The sequence below is a fragment of the Hermetia illucens genome, chromosome 5 (assembly GCF_905115235.1).
Source record: "Hermetia illucens chromosome 5, iHerIll2.2.curated.20191125, whole genome shotgun sequence".
Lineage (NCBI taxonomy): Eukaryota > Metazoa > Arthropoda > Insecta > Diptera > Stratiomyidae > Hermetia > Hermetia illucens.
In genome coordinates this window covers 14896648-14914426 of record NC_051853.1, presented here as the reverse complement: position 1 = coordinate 14914426, position 17779 = coordinate 14896648, and the positions used below count along the sequence as shown (strand labels likewise).

The 17779-nt window shown below is 44.7% G+C and overlaps 1 protein-coding gene across 1 annotated transcript; it reads left to right on the top strand.

Moving 5' to 3' along the window:
• The first annotated feature begins 6014 nt into the window (after nt 1-6014).
• LOC119657486 lies at nt 6015-16626 on the top strand. The gene is made up of 3 exons (XM_038064408.1): nt 6015-6214; nt 6280-6403; nt 16409-16626. Exons 1-3 carry the CDS (start codon nt 6158-6160, stop codon nt 16624-16626), a joined length of 399 nt encoding a protein of 132 aa, XP_037920336.1. The 5' UTR covers nt 6015-6157.
• The last annotated feature ends 1153 nt before the right edge of the window (nt 16627-17779 follow it).

Here is a 17779-nt window from a genome sequence, read left to right as displayed (position 1 = left end):
ATGTTTGTTTCACTTTTTTGTATCCTTCCCATAGCCAATTTTTATCCACGGGTGGATATTTAGTTTCCACATACCCAGATGCAGGTAACCACATGTCCATGCTCATAATGTTAACCCCACGAAAATAGGCGCTTAATGAAAGATTTGCCAACTGCTGCAGGTGTCTTCCCTTTAAAATAAAACATAGAAAAAATGATCTTTTAATTTCAGGAAGTTGATTTCAGGCAAGGAAAAAATCCTTAAAACCTACAAAACAAAAACAAGTGAAACTTCAAGTACAGAACTCATTTGAAGACAAGCAAACCATAAAAATATCTTCATACCAAAAAAAGCTTCCGAAAAATTATGGTTAATGGATGTATGTACTAAGCCGTTTAGCATAAACACAAACCTTTGTACTCTAGATTATCTCCCAGATTTTTCGGAGAAAAGATATCTCAGGAATATCTTTGGAAGTAAAAAAAAGTCCATCCATTTGCATTGTTTGACTTTGCAGAGAAAACTCAATGATGGTAAATAGTATGCCCATAATACCAGTATCCTTGCCGGTATTAAATGAATCCTAAATTTTCGGTTTCTAGCGTAAATTGTCAAAGCGATAATGGAAAAACTTAATGAAATTAAATGCATTAATTTGAAATGTTAAGCATTAACCACAACATCACCATATATAACTGCGAGATGCTGCAAACGGTGCGAGTAATACGGACATTGGCCATCCTAGAAAGTCTCGAAATCTCCAGACTACCGGAGGGAAATAGAATGAACACGGATCTTGGGAGCACCCCATGATGGCTCTTCACCCTTATTTTGACATAATCAAGGACTAATTTTTAATTATTTGAAAACTCCCTGTATTTAAATTGGGGGCAGCTTCTGCAAGGGAGACAATCAGAGTTCGAGTAGGGTTCATGGAGATACTTCTTTTTGAAGAAGGGGTCCGCGAGTATATCTTTAGGTCTCTGGGGGTGTCGACCTTCGATATCGTATGTCGAAGTTGACTTGACGCGTAACTCTTATCTGGTATCCCGTCCACCATCTCCAGGGGGCTGGCCGTGAATTCCTCTCGGTGGGCTGTACAAAGGTCGAGGAGGGGTTCGCGGTAGCCAGTCGTAGGTTTTGCGATATTGGTGTGTTTGGATGGGCCACGGAGCAAATTGACACTTCCGCTCCTGTCACGACGAGGAAGCAACATCTTCTCAGAGGGTCGAAAATTGTAAGGTGTTGTTGCGACTATCCAAACGTCCATTTCGGGTTCCCAAGAAAGACAAAAATCCCTCGAATCCAGTAAACTACACGTGTTTGCAAACATTGTAAATGCCATGGTGAAGGCGAGACTCACATTGTTTATGGAAACTGAGGGTACTCTCCCGGAGCACTGCTATGCCTGCAGAAAAGACAGATCTACCACATCGTGCATAAATGAGTTTTTGCTTCAGGTTTCCATCGCTAAAAATCAAGGGAAAATAGTAAAGGCTGTTATATTAGAATTCAGCTTATGAGAGAGCCAACGTCAGAACCCTGGCCAATATTATGAAAACACACGGATTTTGAGGTTTCTTAAAGTTAGGCACCTGATGCTGGACGAATGAATGGTCTGAAACAGTTAGAAATGGCTTACACCAGGAAAGCGTTCTGAGCCCAACACCCAACAAATAACTGGAAACTACAAGCATTACAACGATAATACCACTTTTGACAAACAGAAAGCTATTAGTCTCAGCTATAAAGGACAAATTGCATCTACGACCGAGAAACAGCTAGCATATTCAGGCCCATCTTGCGTCTTCACGTATGGTCATCGTAAGTCTGAGCAAGGAACTTGGCGTATATAAGTACAGCAACTTCGCTCCTTGATTTGACAGAGTTAAAGAACCTGCTTCGGCAGTATGCTCTCCAACACCCTTCAACAAGCGACAACCAGTTAACTTGCCTCTTGCTAGAGGGGAACCTGCAACGGACCAGCGAAAGCGATTGCCCAGCACACTTTTGTAGAGCTGTGGTAAAATCAGGCACCTGAAGCAGAGAGATACTTCTTTCACATAAAATGCGAATCAATGTGGTTGTTATGTACATTCATCATCATCATCAACGGCGCAACAACCGGTATCCGGTCTGGGCCTGCCCCAATAAAGAACTCCAGACATCCCGGTTTTGCGCCGAGGTTCATCAATTCGATATCCCTAAACTCTGCCTGGCCATCGCTCCATCTCAGGCAGGGTCTGCCTTGCCTTCTTTTTCTACCATAGATATTGCCCTTATAGATTTTCCGGGTTGGATCATCCTCATCAATACGGATTAAGTGATCCACCCTTTGTAACCTATTGAGCCGGATTTTATCTACAACCTGACGGTCATGGTATCGCTCATAGATTTCGTCGTTATGTAGGGTACGGAATCGTCCATCATCATGTAGGGGGCTAAAAATTCTTCGGAGGATTCTTCTCTCGAAAGCGGCCAAGAGTTCGTAATTTGTACATTGCCCAGAAGAAAACTTCTAGAATAATATTGCACCGCTTAACCTTCGCTTGGATCGCCATGGAACCAACCATTACCCTGAGAAAACAACCCTAAAAAGATCTTAAAGAAACCGCTAGTTCGCTCTTTAGAGAAGCAAATAGTATTCTTGCTTAAAGAAGAACACACATTTTCAAGGGTTGTGATAGGGTCACTCAAAATGAGAAAAATATGAAGGATCACGTGCACTGATTTCATCATTCAGGGGCTATTGGTTCAGTAAAGAAGTGGTCATTATTGCCATAAGAGCGTTGGGATGTAATAGTAGTACCTGCGGTAATCAGAGAAGAACTACTAAAAATATGCAGTATAGGGGGATGAAAGCTTTGTACTGCAGCCCTATTGTCTAACATCACATACAATGGTATATTTAACTTTCACCAGTTAACCATCACTTTCCTCGGACACCACCTTGTCGTGTTGGGGGAGCCTGTTGTAGTTTAATACTGCACTAAGGGTATCCAAAAACAGATGAAAATGGAAACAAAGGATTGTAGCTCTTCAGGTGGTAAGAACTCACAGATCGACAATTTTAAAAACTCAGGAAATTAACCAGACGACTTCTAAATCGTGCTTGCAAAAGAAATAAGGAAGAAGACCGGTTAAACTTCCGGAACTCACAGCGTGAATATAAGAGGCTCATACAACGTTCGAGACAAGACTTTTTTAGAACATACTGTGAGGAACTGGAAGGTGAAAAGCAGACTGAGGCTGTGCAGAGTCCTTAATAAGAATGAGTCGGCCAGGTTGGACTCTCTTAGAAAACCGGATGGTACTTTCACGAACTCCAGAGTTGAGTCTATATAGACTCTCTTGGAAGTACACCACCCGGGAGAAGAGGTCTCAGAAGTGGGAGGAAGATAATTGGCGGTTTCTGCAAATCTTTCAATACGAAGATGTTGCAAGGAAAATTGGGATACTGAGGCGAGAGCTGCTATACTAGCCTTTGAACACTTCAAAGCACCTGGCATAGATGGCATCTACCCAGCGATGATAAAGGAGGGTATAGACCATTTTTTGCGACTTCTAAGAAATATTTTTCGAGGATGTCTTGCTCTGGGCTACGTGCCTTCCTTTTGGTGGAAAGTTAAGGTCTACCTAAGCCTGGGAAAGATGACTATCCAAATCCAAAGAACTTCAGGCAAATCAGCTTAACATCATTTCCGCTGAAATGTCCGTAGAGACTGGCCAGCGTCAGATTTGCGAAAAGACGCTAAGGTGGCACTCACTTAATGAGTCTGCTCTTCACTCTTTGATTTCAAAGACAGAGGATGGAACTTTGAAAAGTGAGTACGCGATGGGGGTGTTCGTGGACATTGAAGGGCGTCCAAAAGCTCTGTGATTCCGCCAAAGAGCTTCGATCGCTGGCTAACAACGGAAGCGATAAAATTCTGCCCTCAAGGAGGTGTGCTATCGCCACCTTTGTGGTGTATGTTGATCAACTCACTACTATGCGAACAGCAAATCTGAAAATAGACGCCCAAGCTTACACAGATGACGTGGTTGTGCTAGCTGTTGGTCGACATCTCGGAACGGTGTGCTGAAATAAACAACGCCCCGTTAATTTGATTGACAGTTGGTGCTTCAGGCATGAACTTTCAGTAAATCTACTTAAAACCTCAATGGTATTATTTACAAAAAGGGGGAAACTGAATGCACTTTGTTTTCCAAAGAAGTGAAATATCTTGGAGTTATTCTGGACAAAAAACTGCTTTTGAACAAACATATAGAGGTAAAGATGAAACGGGCTCTCTGTTTAGGCGAACCTTTGCCTCGAAATGGGGACTTAGGCCTCATGTGGTAATGTAGATATATGTTACTACAATTGGGCTAATGTTCGCTTATGCATGCGTTGTGTGAAACAGAAGGGTAAACACTGCAGAGAACTGTGTGTCTTGGTATCACCGATGCCATGAGCGCTACATCCAGCGCAGCTCTGAATGGATTCCTCAGTTTGCAGCCCTTGGATTTGTTTATTCAGAGCACTGCAATGAGAGCAGCTCCTAGACTAACTCAATTAAATCTATAAAGAAACAGTGGACATGGGGTTGGAGGACACAGAGCATTGGAAGAGTTATTGGGAGAACTGAATCCAGTTTTCGCAATGCCTTCTGATTCTCGAAAACTCATACATCTGTTTGGTAGAAAATATGAAGTTATCTTGATACGAAGGAAAACTAGGATGAACCAGAAGAATGCGTGGCAGGATATTCTGACGTCTTCTTCACCGATGGCTCAAAAAAGAAACAGGGTTGTGGAGCCGGAGTCTACCTCTCGAATAAAAACAAGAAGTGGACTTTTCCTTCAGACAATATACAACGGTCTTCCTAAGGACGGCAACCTGGCGGTTAAGGAGCAAGCGCATCGCAAACTGTATCGATAGTCAAGTGACATTTAAAGGCCTGAGCAGTCCTTTTTCCACTTCAAAAATCGTTCAGGAATGTAGAAATAGATAGAACCGTGTTTCTAGATTCAATACGGTGAAACTACTCTGGGTACCCGGTCACTGTGGTGTAGAGGGAAATGAAACTTCGGATGATACTTCAGCCAAAGAGCTTTTAGTTTCTCCCGCTGCTCATGCCCGGACCGGAACCAGCCATTGGGGTGTCAGTAGCAGTGATTAATGCTGCTATCAAAAAACTGGGAACAAGCTTCCCATAATGACAGGTGGCTGCGCCTTAATGCTGCTAAACACACCGAAATTTTCCTGTCAAAGCCAAACAATCATACTGCAAAGTTTATCCTGTCGAAAAGCAGAAGGTCTAGCAGATTGTGTATTGTAGGGATTCTGGCAGGCCATAATTCACTAGTGGGACATATCGTCCGAATAGGAATTCTCCAAGATGACACGTGTCCTTCCTGTAATGAGGAAGCGGAATCCACAAAGCATTTTCTATGCGAGTGCCTCGCCTATGGACGCATAAGACATCGGATTTTTGGTGCTGATGTGCTACAACTGGACATCCACAAACGGAGATCCTGCGATACATAAACGAATCTGGGATAAGAAAGACATGAAGCTGTAATCAAGTTAGCTCATCGTAATACCAAATAGGTTATTATTGATACACAAAAGTAGCATTACGCATGGGTCGTAAACGTAAATTGCGATGGTACTAATATGTACACATTTTGCTCGAAAGATACGTCTGCATCCAAGCGAAAAGATGGAGCATGCGTAAGTGCATTCACATAGTGCATGCAAGGTAGTTACACAATAAAATTCTACAATAGCCCTTTATCAAATTTAAGGACTGGCTGGAAAACATCAGACTACGACTTACACACTTCTCCATTTGTACTACATTATTTATTGCAAATTACGTATGTCCCATTCCTCAGGGTGGTATTTAGCTTATCTTCCAATTGACATTGTGGAGATGATGACGACCTAATATGCCTCTCGACGGAATTATTCAAGTGATCTGCATTTTATTGAGTCTAATTACGTTTGCATTCGTATCCTATGGATATCATTCGTCAAATCGAATGTTTACGTACGTCTGTATCTTCAAGCAATCCCCTCATGAATCTGAAGAATCTGAATTACTTTTGAATTTCCGCTCGGTTATTATGGACAGATTTTCATCTGCAGTAAAGAATCTTTACGCGGTAGATCAGTTGCGTTTTTAGGAGCGAAATGATTGACGATGAGGTGCCTCGAGCGCGTTTGTCCGTTGTTAAATTTATGGAATTGGTGATAGTTTCTTGTGGGATAGTAAAAGGATATTTGTTACTAAAAAGTGATAAAAATATTTCCAGGTATTCGCAATCACGTGCTTGGTTTTACACTACTACAGTTTCTACGACGGTGACATAGTTACTTCCTTCATTACAACCGGCACTTTCACTGGATTTGTCGTTATAATTGTAGCATTATTCGGAGGTAATTACTGTGAAACTATAAAAAGATTTAATAGAAAAGATTTGTATGTATAACATATGTTGTATGCAGGTTGTACAAACTTTTGTGTGCTAAACTACCATTCAAAACTTTACTTCTGCTGTGACAGAACCAACGTTAAATCGTCTGTGGTAATGATACCAATTCATCCAAATTAGGAAATGTTGCAGTTTAAAGGTTCAAATTAACTTTGAATTCCTGACAATAATTTTTTTAAAGGTTTTACATAAAAAAAAATCTTCAAAGACCCACTACAACCACACTCTACTCCCCTTGCCCTGTGGAACCACTCTAAGGTATTAGTGGCACATGGTGGAGTTAGCTCACTCCAGTTAGGACCCTTCGCGCTCGAAACCGCGCTTTTCCGGTGGCCCCACCTACATGCTTGCATTCTCTTACTCTTAATACTCGTATTTTCTCCACTTCCAAGTTGAAATACTTTTCATTTTGTATTAGCTTTCTCTGAGGTACCTTAACCTACTTTGTACAAGTGCCGGACACTGGATTAAGGTCTCGACACATTCCGCATAGAACCTGCAAGCAGTGTCCGTAGATATCCCTAGCTTCTCCAGGTGGTAGTTTTGTCTGCCATGACCAGTAGGTATTTCCACTATAAACCGAAAGTTCTACTAAATATTAATACTCGTTAGAGACACAATTCATATTAGATCAGGGCCTTGAAGTGAATTAGAGTACTTCATTCAAGACCATAACGATCCACTACAGTACATTGTAGGAGGCAATGTGGTCAGCATTGTACTAGCCCGAGATTATTACCCTGAATTGAGTCAGATACTCATTCAAAGCTGAACCAACTGATACATACGACATCCATTCGCGATAAAAACTCCTACTGCAACCAGTGAGATTCGAATTGCGACCTTCCGCTACGACATCCAGCCCAGCGCTCTAACCACTTGAGCCATCCGGACACTATGTTTTTCGTGGCGCAGTATAAACAACCCTTTGTGCGTCTGGTTTCGTGTCCGCCTATACGCACCCTGGACTGCTCCATTCCTGATAGGTTCACCCAATATAGTTCCCTCAGCCGTTCCTCTTCATTTTTAATGTCATATCAACAAGCCCGTTTCCGATTCCACAGAGGGGTTTTGGCCCTTGTAGACGCATCACTGCGACCTTCCTGGCCACTTCGTCCGCTTCCTCATTACCTTCCAACCAACATGCCCTGGAACCCATATATCCAGATCTTAAAAAGGCGAGCCGAGCGTATTCCATGTCTCGAAGCATTCCCATACTAGTTTAGAGTTCACCTGGTTGCACCTAAGTGCCTGGATCACCGCTTCCCTGCCAGTCAGAATAGCAATATTCTGCCCCCTATAGTTTCTTTGTATTTCCGCTGGAATATGCAAATGTGCTTACCCATCGGTTGCAGGTACATTTTGCTTGGACTAATGATCCCGACGCCCATCGTATGTTAATGCCAGTTTGCTCTGCTACTCCAATGTATTTGAAGCTCCTTATCATCTTTATGCCTGTTATGCCTTGGTATCAATAATTCAGGGTACTGTCTAGAAAGAATATCAATCTTCCTTCGGTTGAGGCAGCTTTCTGCCTTATTTATACTTCCGGCCATCCTGATAATCGCCCTCCTTGCCTGCATCTGTATGTGCAGATTGAGAGGGGTTAAGCTCGGCAGAACCTAAAGGGATACCCTGTTGGGCATATCCTCATTGCCCCATTGCCACTGATACACACAAAAGCCGGTCTTTGGAGTTTGTGCAACTCCCTGACTGTTGTGCTCAGTTCAGTTCTTTCTATTCAGATTACCACCCCATAGGTAACCATGTGCCTTACTATTGCAGTCTATATTCAAAGTAATATCTTCCGGGTGCAATCCCATTTTTAAGGTTTTGTGTGAAAAAACACCTAATTAGGATCGAGTCGATGTCTGTCCTTTTTTTTTTCTTTTTTTAAGGAGATGGAAATCTTCAAAAGACTCTGGCCTGGGCACGCCAGAGTGTGGGATTTTTACCCACTAAAACTACCCCCGACTTCCCCCCTATCCCGTACAACCACCTTTAGGTATTACACAATGAGGCGGAGTTGGCTTACTTTAGCTAGATCTCCATCCGTCTACCCGCCAGATTCGTAACCGCACCTTCCTCACTTCTTCTACTTTTCGTAGTTTATCCTGAACTGCTGGGATTATAGAATTGATCGCATTCAAATCCGCCTGACAAGCTACCATTCTCCGAGCTAAATTTTCCGGTGATATCACTTCACCTATAGTTTCCCCTAGGTTCCTCCTTTCTCCCACAAACCTTGGGCATTGGAGCGCGCTGGGTTCTCTGGGACCCCGTCGCAGTTTACCCAATCAGGTGAAGTATCCAATTTAAACCTATACAGCTATTGACGGTGTCCTCCATGGTCGGTGAGAAACTGGGTGAGATTATAATTGATCTTCTAATGCTTTCTCTCTTGCCACTTCTCGATGGAAGGCATCAACCTGTAAGTCCAACGACCCTTTTCTGACTGGTCCCGTTGCTGTTGCCATCTGTTTATGGACCTCTCCTTTTCGACTTTTTTCACCTGCCATAAAGGAGAGATGGTCCTATTGTTATATATGTTTATCATCTCAGTTGCCAGGATGTCAGCTGGCATCATTCCCGAGATGACGAACGTTGTATCATGTGAGACAGTCCTGAAGGCAGAACACACCCTTAAGGCTGGTCTTCTCTAGACCGCACTTGATTTATGTGCATTGCCTAAAACATGTAGCGCTTTTCTCCAAACTGCGACCGCATACAGCAAGATAGTACTCACCACCCTGACTATGAACAGTCTGCAAGTATGCCGCGGTCCTCTTACGGTCGGCATCATACTTGCCAGAGCCATACTCATGGTGGATATTTTTATGCAAGTTTAGTCACAGTTGTATAACTAAAAATCAAATCACGCAACTTATATTTGTATTGTAAATATATTATTTCCGCTTTGTTTTGAACAAATCTTTGGATGGCAATTTTGTTAGAGTTGTTTCTTATAAAATTTGTGGAAAATATTAGTAACAAATATTAAACCGCTAAAATACTCAACAACCCTCGTCAATTTAAACGAGATAAAACTTTCTAACGAGAAATTTACCAAGTTGCCACGGAATACAATATTTTAAATTAAAGGAGAAAACGCGTGTGTTTACTGCCGCGGTTGGAAACAGAAGAGACCGACTTATTTCCATGCGGTCCTTACTGTCCCAACCAACGGCATTTTTTTACCGCTGGTTCTCCACTCCCCTGGTGCGTTCAGAAAACGCGTGAGTGGAGAGTTTCGGAGTTCAGCGCCATCTACCCGTCCGCATCCGCAACATCCGAAATAAATTTCGAATGCTGCAGATCCTGCCGCGCCACATCACTCCGCCCCCAGACGAAACCTAGGGGGTTTCGGCGACGGATCCCCGAACTTCGTTCGCCGTTAATCCACAAAGCAGACACGACGTTGCTTCGGGGCGCACACGGGTTTCAGCCTGGACAAAGAGACCGCCTTTTTGTGACCACCGATCTCGAGCTGGAAGAAATGTTCTCCACGCTCGAGAACGCGGTACGGGCCCTCATATGGAGGCTGCAGCGGCTTCCGGACGGCATCCGTCCTGATCAGCACGTGCGTGCATGTGTCCAGTTCCTTGGGCGAACAAGCAGGTATGGACGAGTGTCGAGTGGGTGGTGGCGCTTTGATGCGTCGGAGATTGTCCCTCAGCAGACGCACCAACCCCGACTCCGTGAGACCCGATCTCTTGTCGAAGACCGGATCGCTTGGGAGTCTTGGGTTCTCCCCGTAAACCAGCTCCGCGGGGCTGGCAGCAAATTCCTCTCGGCGGGTTGTACGAAGGCCGAGTAGGACGAGAGGCAAGACTTGAGTCCAGGACGGGTCGTCGCGTGCCATAATGGCGGCTTTCAGCGTCCGGTGCCAACGTTCTAGCATCCCATTGGACTGCGGGTGGTATGCAGTAGTCCGCTGGCGTTTAAAACCCAGGAGTTTGCCTAACTCGGAGAAAAGGGTGGACTCAAATTGCATTCCCTGGTCAGTGACGATCACTGCAGGGACGCCAAAGCGAGGTATCCACTCTCGGCAGAGGGCTTCGGCACAAGATTGCGCCGTAATGTCCTTCAGAGGTATTGCCTCATGCCACCGCGTGAACCTGTCGATGATTGTGAGGCAATACTTGTAACCGTGCGAGTCTCGCAAAGGCCCTATTATGTCGAGGTGTATGGTGTGGAAACGCTTGGTAGTGCGGGGGAATGAGCCCACTTCTTTCCTTACATGCCTGGAGACTTTACACTTCTGGCATGCGATGCACTCTCTGGCCCAGGAATTGATATCCTTGTTCATGGAGGGCCAGAAGTATTTTCCGGTGACTAACCGGTTTGTTGTCCTGATGCCGGGATGCGCCAAGTCGTGGACTGCTAGGAACACTTCCTTGCGAAATGTGGCCGAAATGTATGGCCGAGGTCCCTTTTCCGAGTCTTCGCAGCAGAGCGAGAGGTTTGAGCCGAAGATGGGCAACTCCCGAAATTTGTATTTGGGGTTGGACTTGAGGCTCTGAAGTGCTGCGTCATCCACTTGCGCCTTGGCAATAGCCGAAAAATCAAGTGAGGCGGGGATGTTAACTTCGGAGACACGAGACAAAGCGTCAGCAACAATGTTGTCCTTCCCGGACACGTGCTGGATGTCTGACGTGAACTGGCTTATGAAGCTCAGGTGTCGAAGCTGACGAGGAGACGCTTTGTCGGGCTTCTGTTTCAAAGCGAACGTGAGAGGCTTATGGTCCGTGAACACTGTGAACGGCCTGCCTTCTAGGGAGAAACGGAAGTATTTGATGGACAGGTATGCGGCGAGCAGTTCGCGATCGTAGGTGCTGTAGTTCCGTTGAGCGGGATTCAACTGCTTCGAGAAGAAGCTCAACGGCTGCCAAACTTGGTCCACCTTTTGGTGAAGGGCAGCACCTACTGCGATGTCAGAGGCATCAACAAAAACGGCTAGGGGTGCATCTTGATGAGGAAATGCCAAAAGTGTAGCATCAGTCAGTTGCTGTCTGGATTTATTGAACGCGCAGACAGCCTCTTCAGACCACACAATCTCTCGTGTGTCTTTTGTTTTTGGGCCAGACAAGTACGCGTTCAAAACGGACTGGTGATGGGCGGCCTTGGGCAGGAAATGACGGTAGAAGTTTAGCATGCCCAAGAACCTCCTCAACTCCTTCACTGTTTTCGGACGCGGGAAGCCTGTAATTGCTTGCACCTTGTCTGGGTCGGGCTGTATTCCTTCAGAGGAAATGGAGTGGCCGAGGAATCTCACCTGTTGTTGAAGGAATTTGCATTTCTCAACGTTTAGGACTAAACCGGCCTCAAGGAGACGTTGAAAAATGCACTCGAGATGGGCTAAGTGCTCAGACTCAGTGGAAGAAGCGACCAAAACATCATCCAAATATACGAAACAGAAATCGAGGTTTCGCAGGACTGAGTGAATGAACCTTTGAAAGGTTTGCGCCGCATTGCACAATCCGAAAGTCATTCGGGTGAACTCGAAGAGTCCAAAGGGTGTGCATATTGCCGTCTTTGGAATGTCTTCAGGAGCTACTGGGATTTGGTGGTATGCCTTGGTTAAGTCCAAGGTCGAAAAGATGCGGCAATTCGCGAGGTGATGCGCAAAGTCGTGGATGAGTGGAATCGGATATCGGTCAGGAACAGTCTGTGCGTTTAGCCTTCTGTAATCCCCACAGGGACGCCATTCGCCATTTGGCTTAGGGACCATATATAAAGGGGAAGACCAACAGCTGTTTGAGGGCCTGCAGATACCCTGTTGAACAAATTGTTCAAATTCTTTCCGCGCGATAGCCAGTTTCTGGGGTGGTAGAGGACGCACCTTTGAGAAAATCGGGGAACCAGTAGTATTTATGTGGTGCTGCACATTGTGCTTTACTGGTTTCGAGAGACTACACTCGGTAGTTATCTGGCTGAACTTTTGGAGGAGTGTCCGAACACGAGAGTCGGAGATGTCTTCCAAAAGAACGGAAAGGTTATTGTCAGCGTGAGATACCATTTGGCCCGACGAATTTAGTTTGGTTGTGGGGTCTATAAGGGACTTATGTTGCAAGTCCACCAGCAACCCATAGTGACACAAGAAGTCTGCGCCTAATATGGGGAAGCTGACATCCGCCAGGATGAAACGCCACGGAAACGTCCTACGCAAGCCAAGACTCACGTCCACTTGCCTGTACCCGTATGTATTGATGCGGGAGGAATTTGCTGCCGCCAGTTTGAGGGGTTGTGGAAATAGTCGATGATGCTGGGGTACGGGAAGAACCGAAACCTCCGCACCCGTGTCGACGAGGTAGTTGCGCCTGCTGAGGGGGTCGAAAATAGTTAGGCGATGTGGCGCTGCGCTCTGGGTGGCCGTCGCCAAGACCCCCCGCGGACCTAGTTTTTTGCGGTAGGCGCGAATTTGCAAGGTAGCGTACATCTTGTCGCTTTATCTCCGAAGTTACGATGATACCAGCAAATACCCTGGTCCGCAGGCTGTCTTGACGACCTGCTACCCGAACGCCCTTTTCGTGTGGCAGATCGTGAGCGAGCTCGCGACCTGGCACTCGAACGCTGAGCGTCCAACGTCGCCCGCATCTCGGCCACGCTGGCAGTTAAGGCCGCGATCTCGCGTCGTAAGTCGCTGACCTCATCCGACGGTGGTTGAACGGCCGCTATGGTTGGGCGAACGTACACCTCTTGTACCTGATCGGCCGTTGCTGCTAGTTCCTCCAAGGAACCGGAGACGCAGGCTAGGATCGCCTGGGTGCCCTCCGGGAGCCGACGCAGCCAGAGCGACCTGATCAGGTCGTCGCCGATCTTACTCCCACCCAATTGCCTCATTTCACGAAGCAATTGGCTGGGAGTTCGATCACCCAACGTTAAACCCGCCAGCAAGTGATCTAATTTTGCCGACTCGCTTGCCGACAGGCGCCTGATCAACTCGCTCTTGAGCTGAGAGTACGATGCCGACTTCACTACGTCGGACACCAGAAGTATGGACTCTTCGTCCAGGCCGACCACCGCGTAGTTGAAACGGGTCGCGTCCGATGTGATGCCGGACATTTGGAACTGTGCTTCCAAATGCACGAACCACAGCTCGGGGTTCCGCCGCCAAAACGGAGGAACGCGTACGGCGAGGGCGGTCACTTGTGGGTCCGATGGGCCTGCCGCGTCTTTATTGTCAAACGACATTTTTCTTACCGAGAAGTACGAGATTGAGATGCAAACGCGGTGAGTTTATACTGAAACGCGGTGAACCTTACACCGACACGGCAGGCCGCACCCACAAATGCACGCACGAAACGAGAAAAACGACAACCGAAGCGGACGCTCTCCAGCGCAGACCAAAAACACCAAAGAAAACGGAGAACTCGCGATGCTAAACACCTCAACGCCGTCTCTTGCAGCGGATTTAATTTTATTATCACTTTTTACTTTTAATCTAATGAACAATTAGTGCGAATAGTGCACAACTAATGCTACAATTGAATTTGGATATAAAATGATTACAGAGATGAGATAATATGAGATAATGAGATAATAATATATATAATAATTTCAAGCCGAGCTGGGGTCCTCCTCGACGGCGGCGCTGGTTCAAATCCGTCGGGCTGTAGCTGCGGCGTTGGCGGTGCTGGGGACGTCCGTTTGCTGCTGTTGTTGATCGTTGTCGTGACAAACTACACCAAACCACTATCGACTCGTCGCCAAATTCTTTTTCCACCTGTATGAGATCGAGTAGGGAAAACTCTGCCGTTCGTGCTCACGGTTGCTCGATGTACTACTCCTAAATTCTCAAGGAAAATGTGCTCACCAAAATGACGACGGCAATGACGCGGCCACTGACTGCGAGGAAACCGGGCGGTTGTTCTACTTATCCTTTCCGAACGGTGCAGCGCCAAATTGCTCTGAACCTGCTCGCGGGCTGGACTCTGCCCAATTCTGATTTTCCGGATTTATTATTTTTACGTCATTAAGCCGCCCACACACATTGGGAACACTTTTGAAGCGCGGATAGTATTTCCTGCAAAGATTGTCGGAAGGTCGTGGCAATGATGGCTGGTCCGGTGCGTGAAAGGTGTTGTGCAGGAGGGCGCGCGTACGGGAAGTCGCGTGAAAATCTACTTCTGGTGAGGGTCCGTCGTGGGTCGCGCAGTACACTGTGTAGAGAAAGTTTTCTCGCGTTTTTTCTTGCCTCTGCTCCGACTCGGGATGTGGAGATGCGACACGTTTTCGCGGTGTTTACAACGGCACTCGACACTCAACTGTAGATCCGAACGTGTGAAAATCGCTTGCCGTAAGGTCTACTGATACTTTTGATGGATTTCTCAGTGTTTGGAAGTTCTATTTCTGCCGTGTTGCTCGGACGAATTTTGTCGTTAATAGAACTTCACCAATGGCGGCGATGGCGGACAATTTGTCACTTTTCTTTTTTTTATCGGGGTCACCAATTTAGTCACAGTTGTATAACTAAAAATCAAATCACGCAACTTATATTTGTATTGTAAATATATTATTTCCGCTTTGTTTTGAACAAATCTTTGGATGGCAATTTTGTTAGAGTTGTTTCTTATAAAATTTGTGGAAAATATTAGTAACAAATATTAAACCGCTAAAATACTCAACAACCCTCGTCAATTTAAACGAGATAAAACTTTCTAACGAGAAATTTACCAAGTTGCCACGGAATACAATATTTTAAATTAAAGGAGAAAACGCGTGTGTTTACTGCCGCGGTTGGAAACAGAAGAGACCGACTTATTTCCATGCGGTCCTTACTGTCCCAACCAACGGCATTTTTTTACCGCTGGTTCTCCACTCCCCTGGTGCGTTCAGAAAACGCGTGAGTGGAGAGTTTCGGAGTTCAGCGCCATCTACCCGTCCGCATCCGCAACATCCGAAATAAATTTCGAATGCTGCAGATCCTGCCGCGCCACACAAGTATGCTCTATGTGCTGCTTAAAACTGAGTTTTCCGTCTATCATCACTCCCAAGTATTTCGTGGTCAGCTTGGAAATGATGATACGATTCCCGATTCTAATGCAGGCGTAATTTCTCTTGCGGTGTTTACTGATGAGAACCGCTACCGTCTTTCCCTTGGCGAGTGCCAGTCGAGCATTCTCTAACCAACCCTTAACAACACTGATTGCTTTGCTTGAGTACAACTCAGCATTCTCGAGATGCTTTGCGACCACAACTAGTGCTATGTCGTCGACATAATCCACTACCGTGGTCTCCACCAGAACCGGATTATACACGATGTTCCACAGTAGTGACCTCGGTACAAAGCCATTTGGGACACCCACGAAGACAATTCGTTCATGTTTTTATTTTCTGGGTATCCTTCCATTTTGATCCACGCATCAGATATGAACAAACCACCCATGCACAGTCAGAAAACAAAACTGCGGAACACATATTTACTCATCAATAGGTATGCTCCTATTCGCCATCTCGGATTGCGCTTGATGGAAGAACCCCTCACAAGCCTGTTTGTCTGTCTATGTGTCTGTAACACCCAGCTGGACCTATTGTCACGAAAATTGGTGAGAACGTGTGGCCAGTTGTTCCCTTCATTTACAGCAGAAGCGCCATTTTTGTATCAAGTTTAGGGGGGGCTCCCCATACATGTGAATGGGAGGTGCAAAATTTTTTTTCACAGAATGTAGCCATGTGGGGTGTCAAATGAATGGGCTCAATTTTCGAAACTGGTCCTATATTTGATATTGGGTGAAACATAGGGGAGTGGGGGCTCAAAATATCACCCTCAAAAAATGTAACAGGTCTCGTTCTCAGAAGATTTAAAAATTGAAGCTTTTATTTTAGGCCTTGTATTTTCTCTCTCTTTTCAATGAACAATAGACAAAAAAATATATATACAAAAATTAGCATCGAATATCTCCATAATTTCTGGATAACATAATAATTTTTTTATTACACTTCTCAGGTCTTTTGATGCATTCTCCAATCAACAAACGCATTGATATATTGCTGAGCATCATGGGATGTGCCAGTTTCATCACATCAGGAGTTCTCCTGATAGAAGCTTGGGAATACTCGTTTCGAACTAAAACTCGAGATCTAGCAATCATCAAAGCATCAGTTGCTATCATAAATGGGGCAATGTTTGGATTTGATGCGATATTTACATTCCGAGATAAATAAAATTAAAATTAGTCCCATAGACGTGTTTAGAAATTAACAAGTGATTTTGGTTTTTACCTTTTGATCGTATTTTTAATATAATAAAAAGCAATTATACATTAAAGAATCAAATATTATTGTTTTTTTTTTTTTATTTTTAAACAATACCCATTTTCGGTTCAAACCTCTCATTACATCCTGCAAGGTGTCCCTGCATGTATGCTTCCTACAAGTAGTCAAAATTTTTTGGTTTTCCTCATTACACTCTTTCCATAAGATATTCACAAGAAAAGGATACCTTTGATGACAACAATGATACCACCTTCTGCAAAAAAGTAAGGCATGATAACCCCCAACAGCATGTCAAGCTGTACCCGGGATATTTTTAGAGGTGTCCCATGAATATTTCTTTGATTTTCCATACTCCACATTATCAGAAATTTTCTTTATCTGGAAATAAAAATGGGTTTCATGGCTTGTGAAAAAATGCCATTAATGCCCCCTTCAAAAACAGATCCTTTCATAAAAACAATCTTTTGCTGATCATAGTCACTTTCTGAGACAGAGTCATCTTGTCTAAATACAATTTTAAATCCTCCTTCAAAAGGCTGACAAAAGCAACAAATGGTCAAATGTACCAGCATTTCGGAAGCCAATTATCCTCTTTTCTGTAGAATCTTTAAAGTGGAGTATGTAGTGTAGTAAGTAAAGTTAATGAGACGTAGCTAGAACTAAAATTGCTTTCCTTATTAGAATGCTATTATAAACCATTCGGCTCCCTCAATCCTCAAACAGAAAAGAAATTTGAGTGTATGTTCTTACATGTATGTTCTTACATTATGCGGTCATATATGTTACCTATCAGAGACATAACTGCATAGTACCATACCGCAAAGCTGAACGACATCAGACACACTACGATGGGCCTTTCATAAGAAAAAGTCTATTATGAATGATGCCCGTCTTATATTCCTTTTCAAGTTTGTAATGCAGATCGGGAGTCTGACCCAGAAGCCTCTCAGTTTGTCAGTGGATCTCATTAGCAAAGCAAGTCTGAAAAACTCCATTCACCATGCACAATATATCACAATACAATAATTTCTGTTTCTTCTCGGATTTCGGTCTCTCTCTGGTTTACTTTCAAAAATTTCTTGCTCGAAGCTAGGCAGTCTAT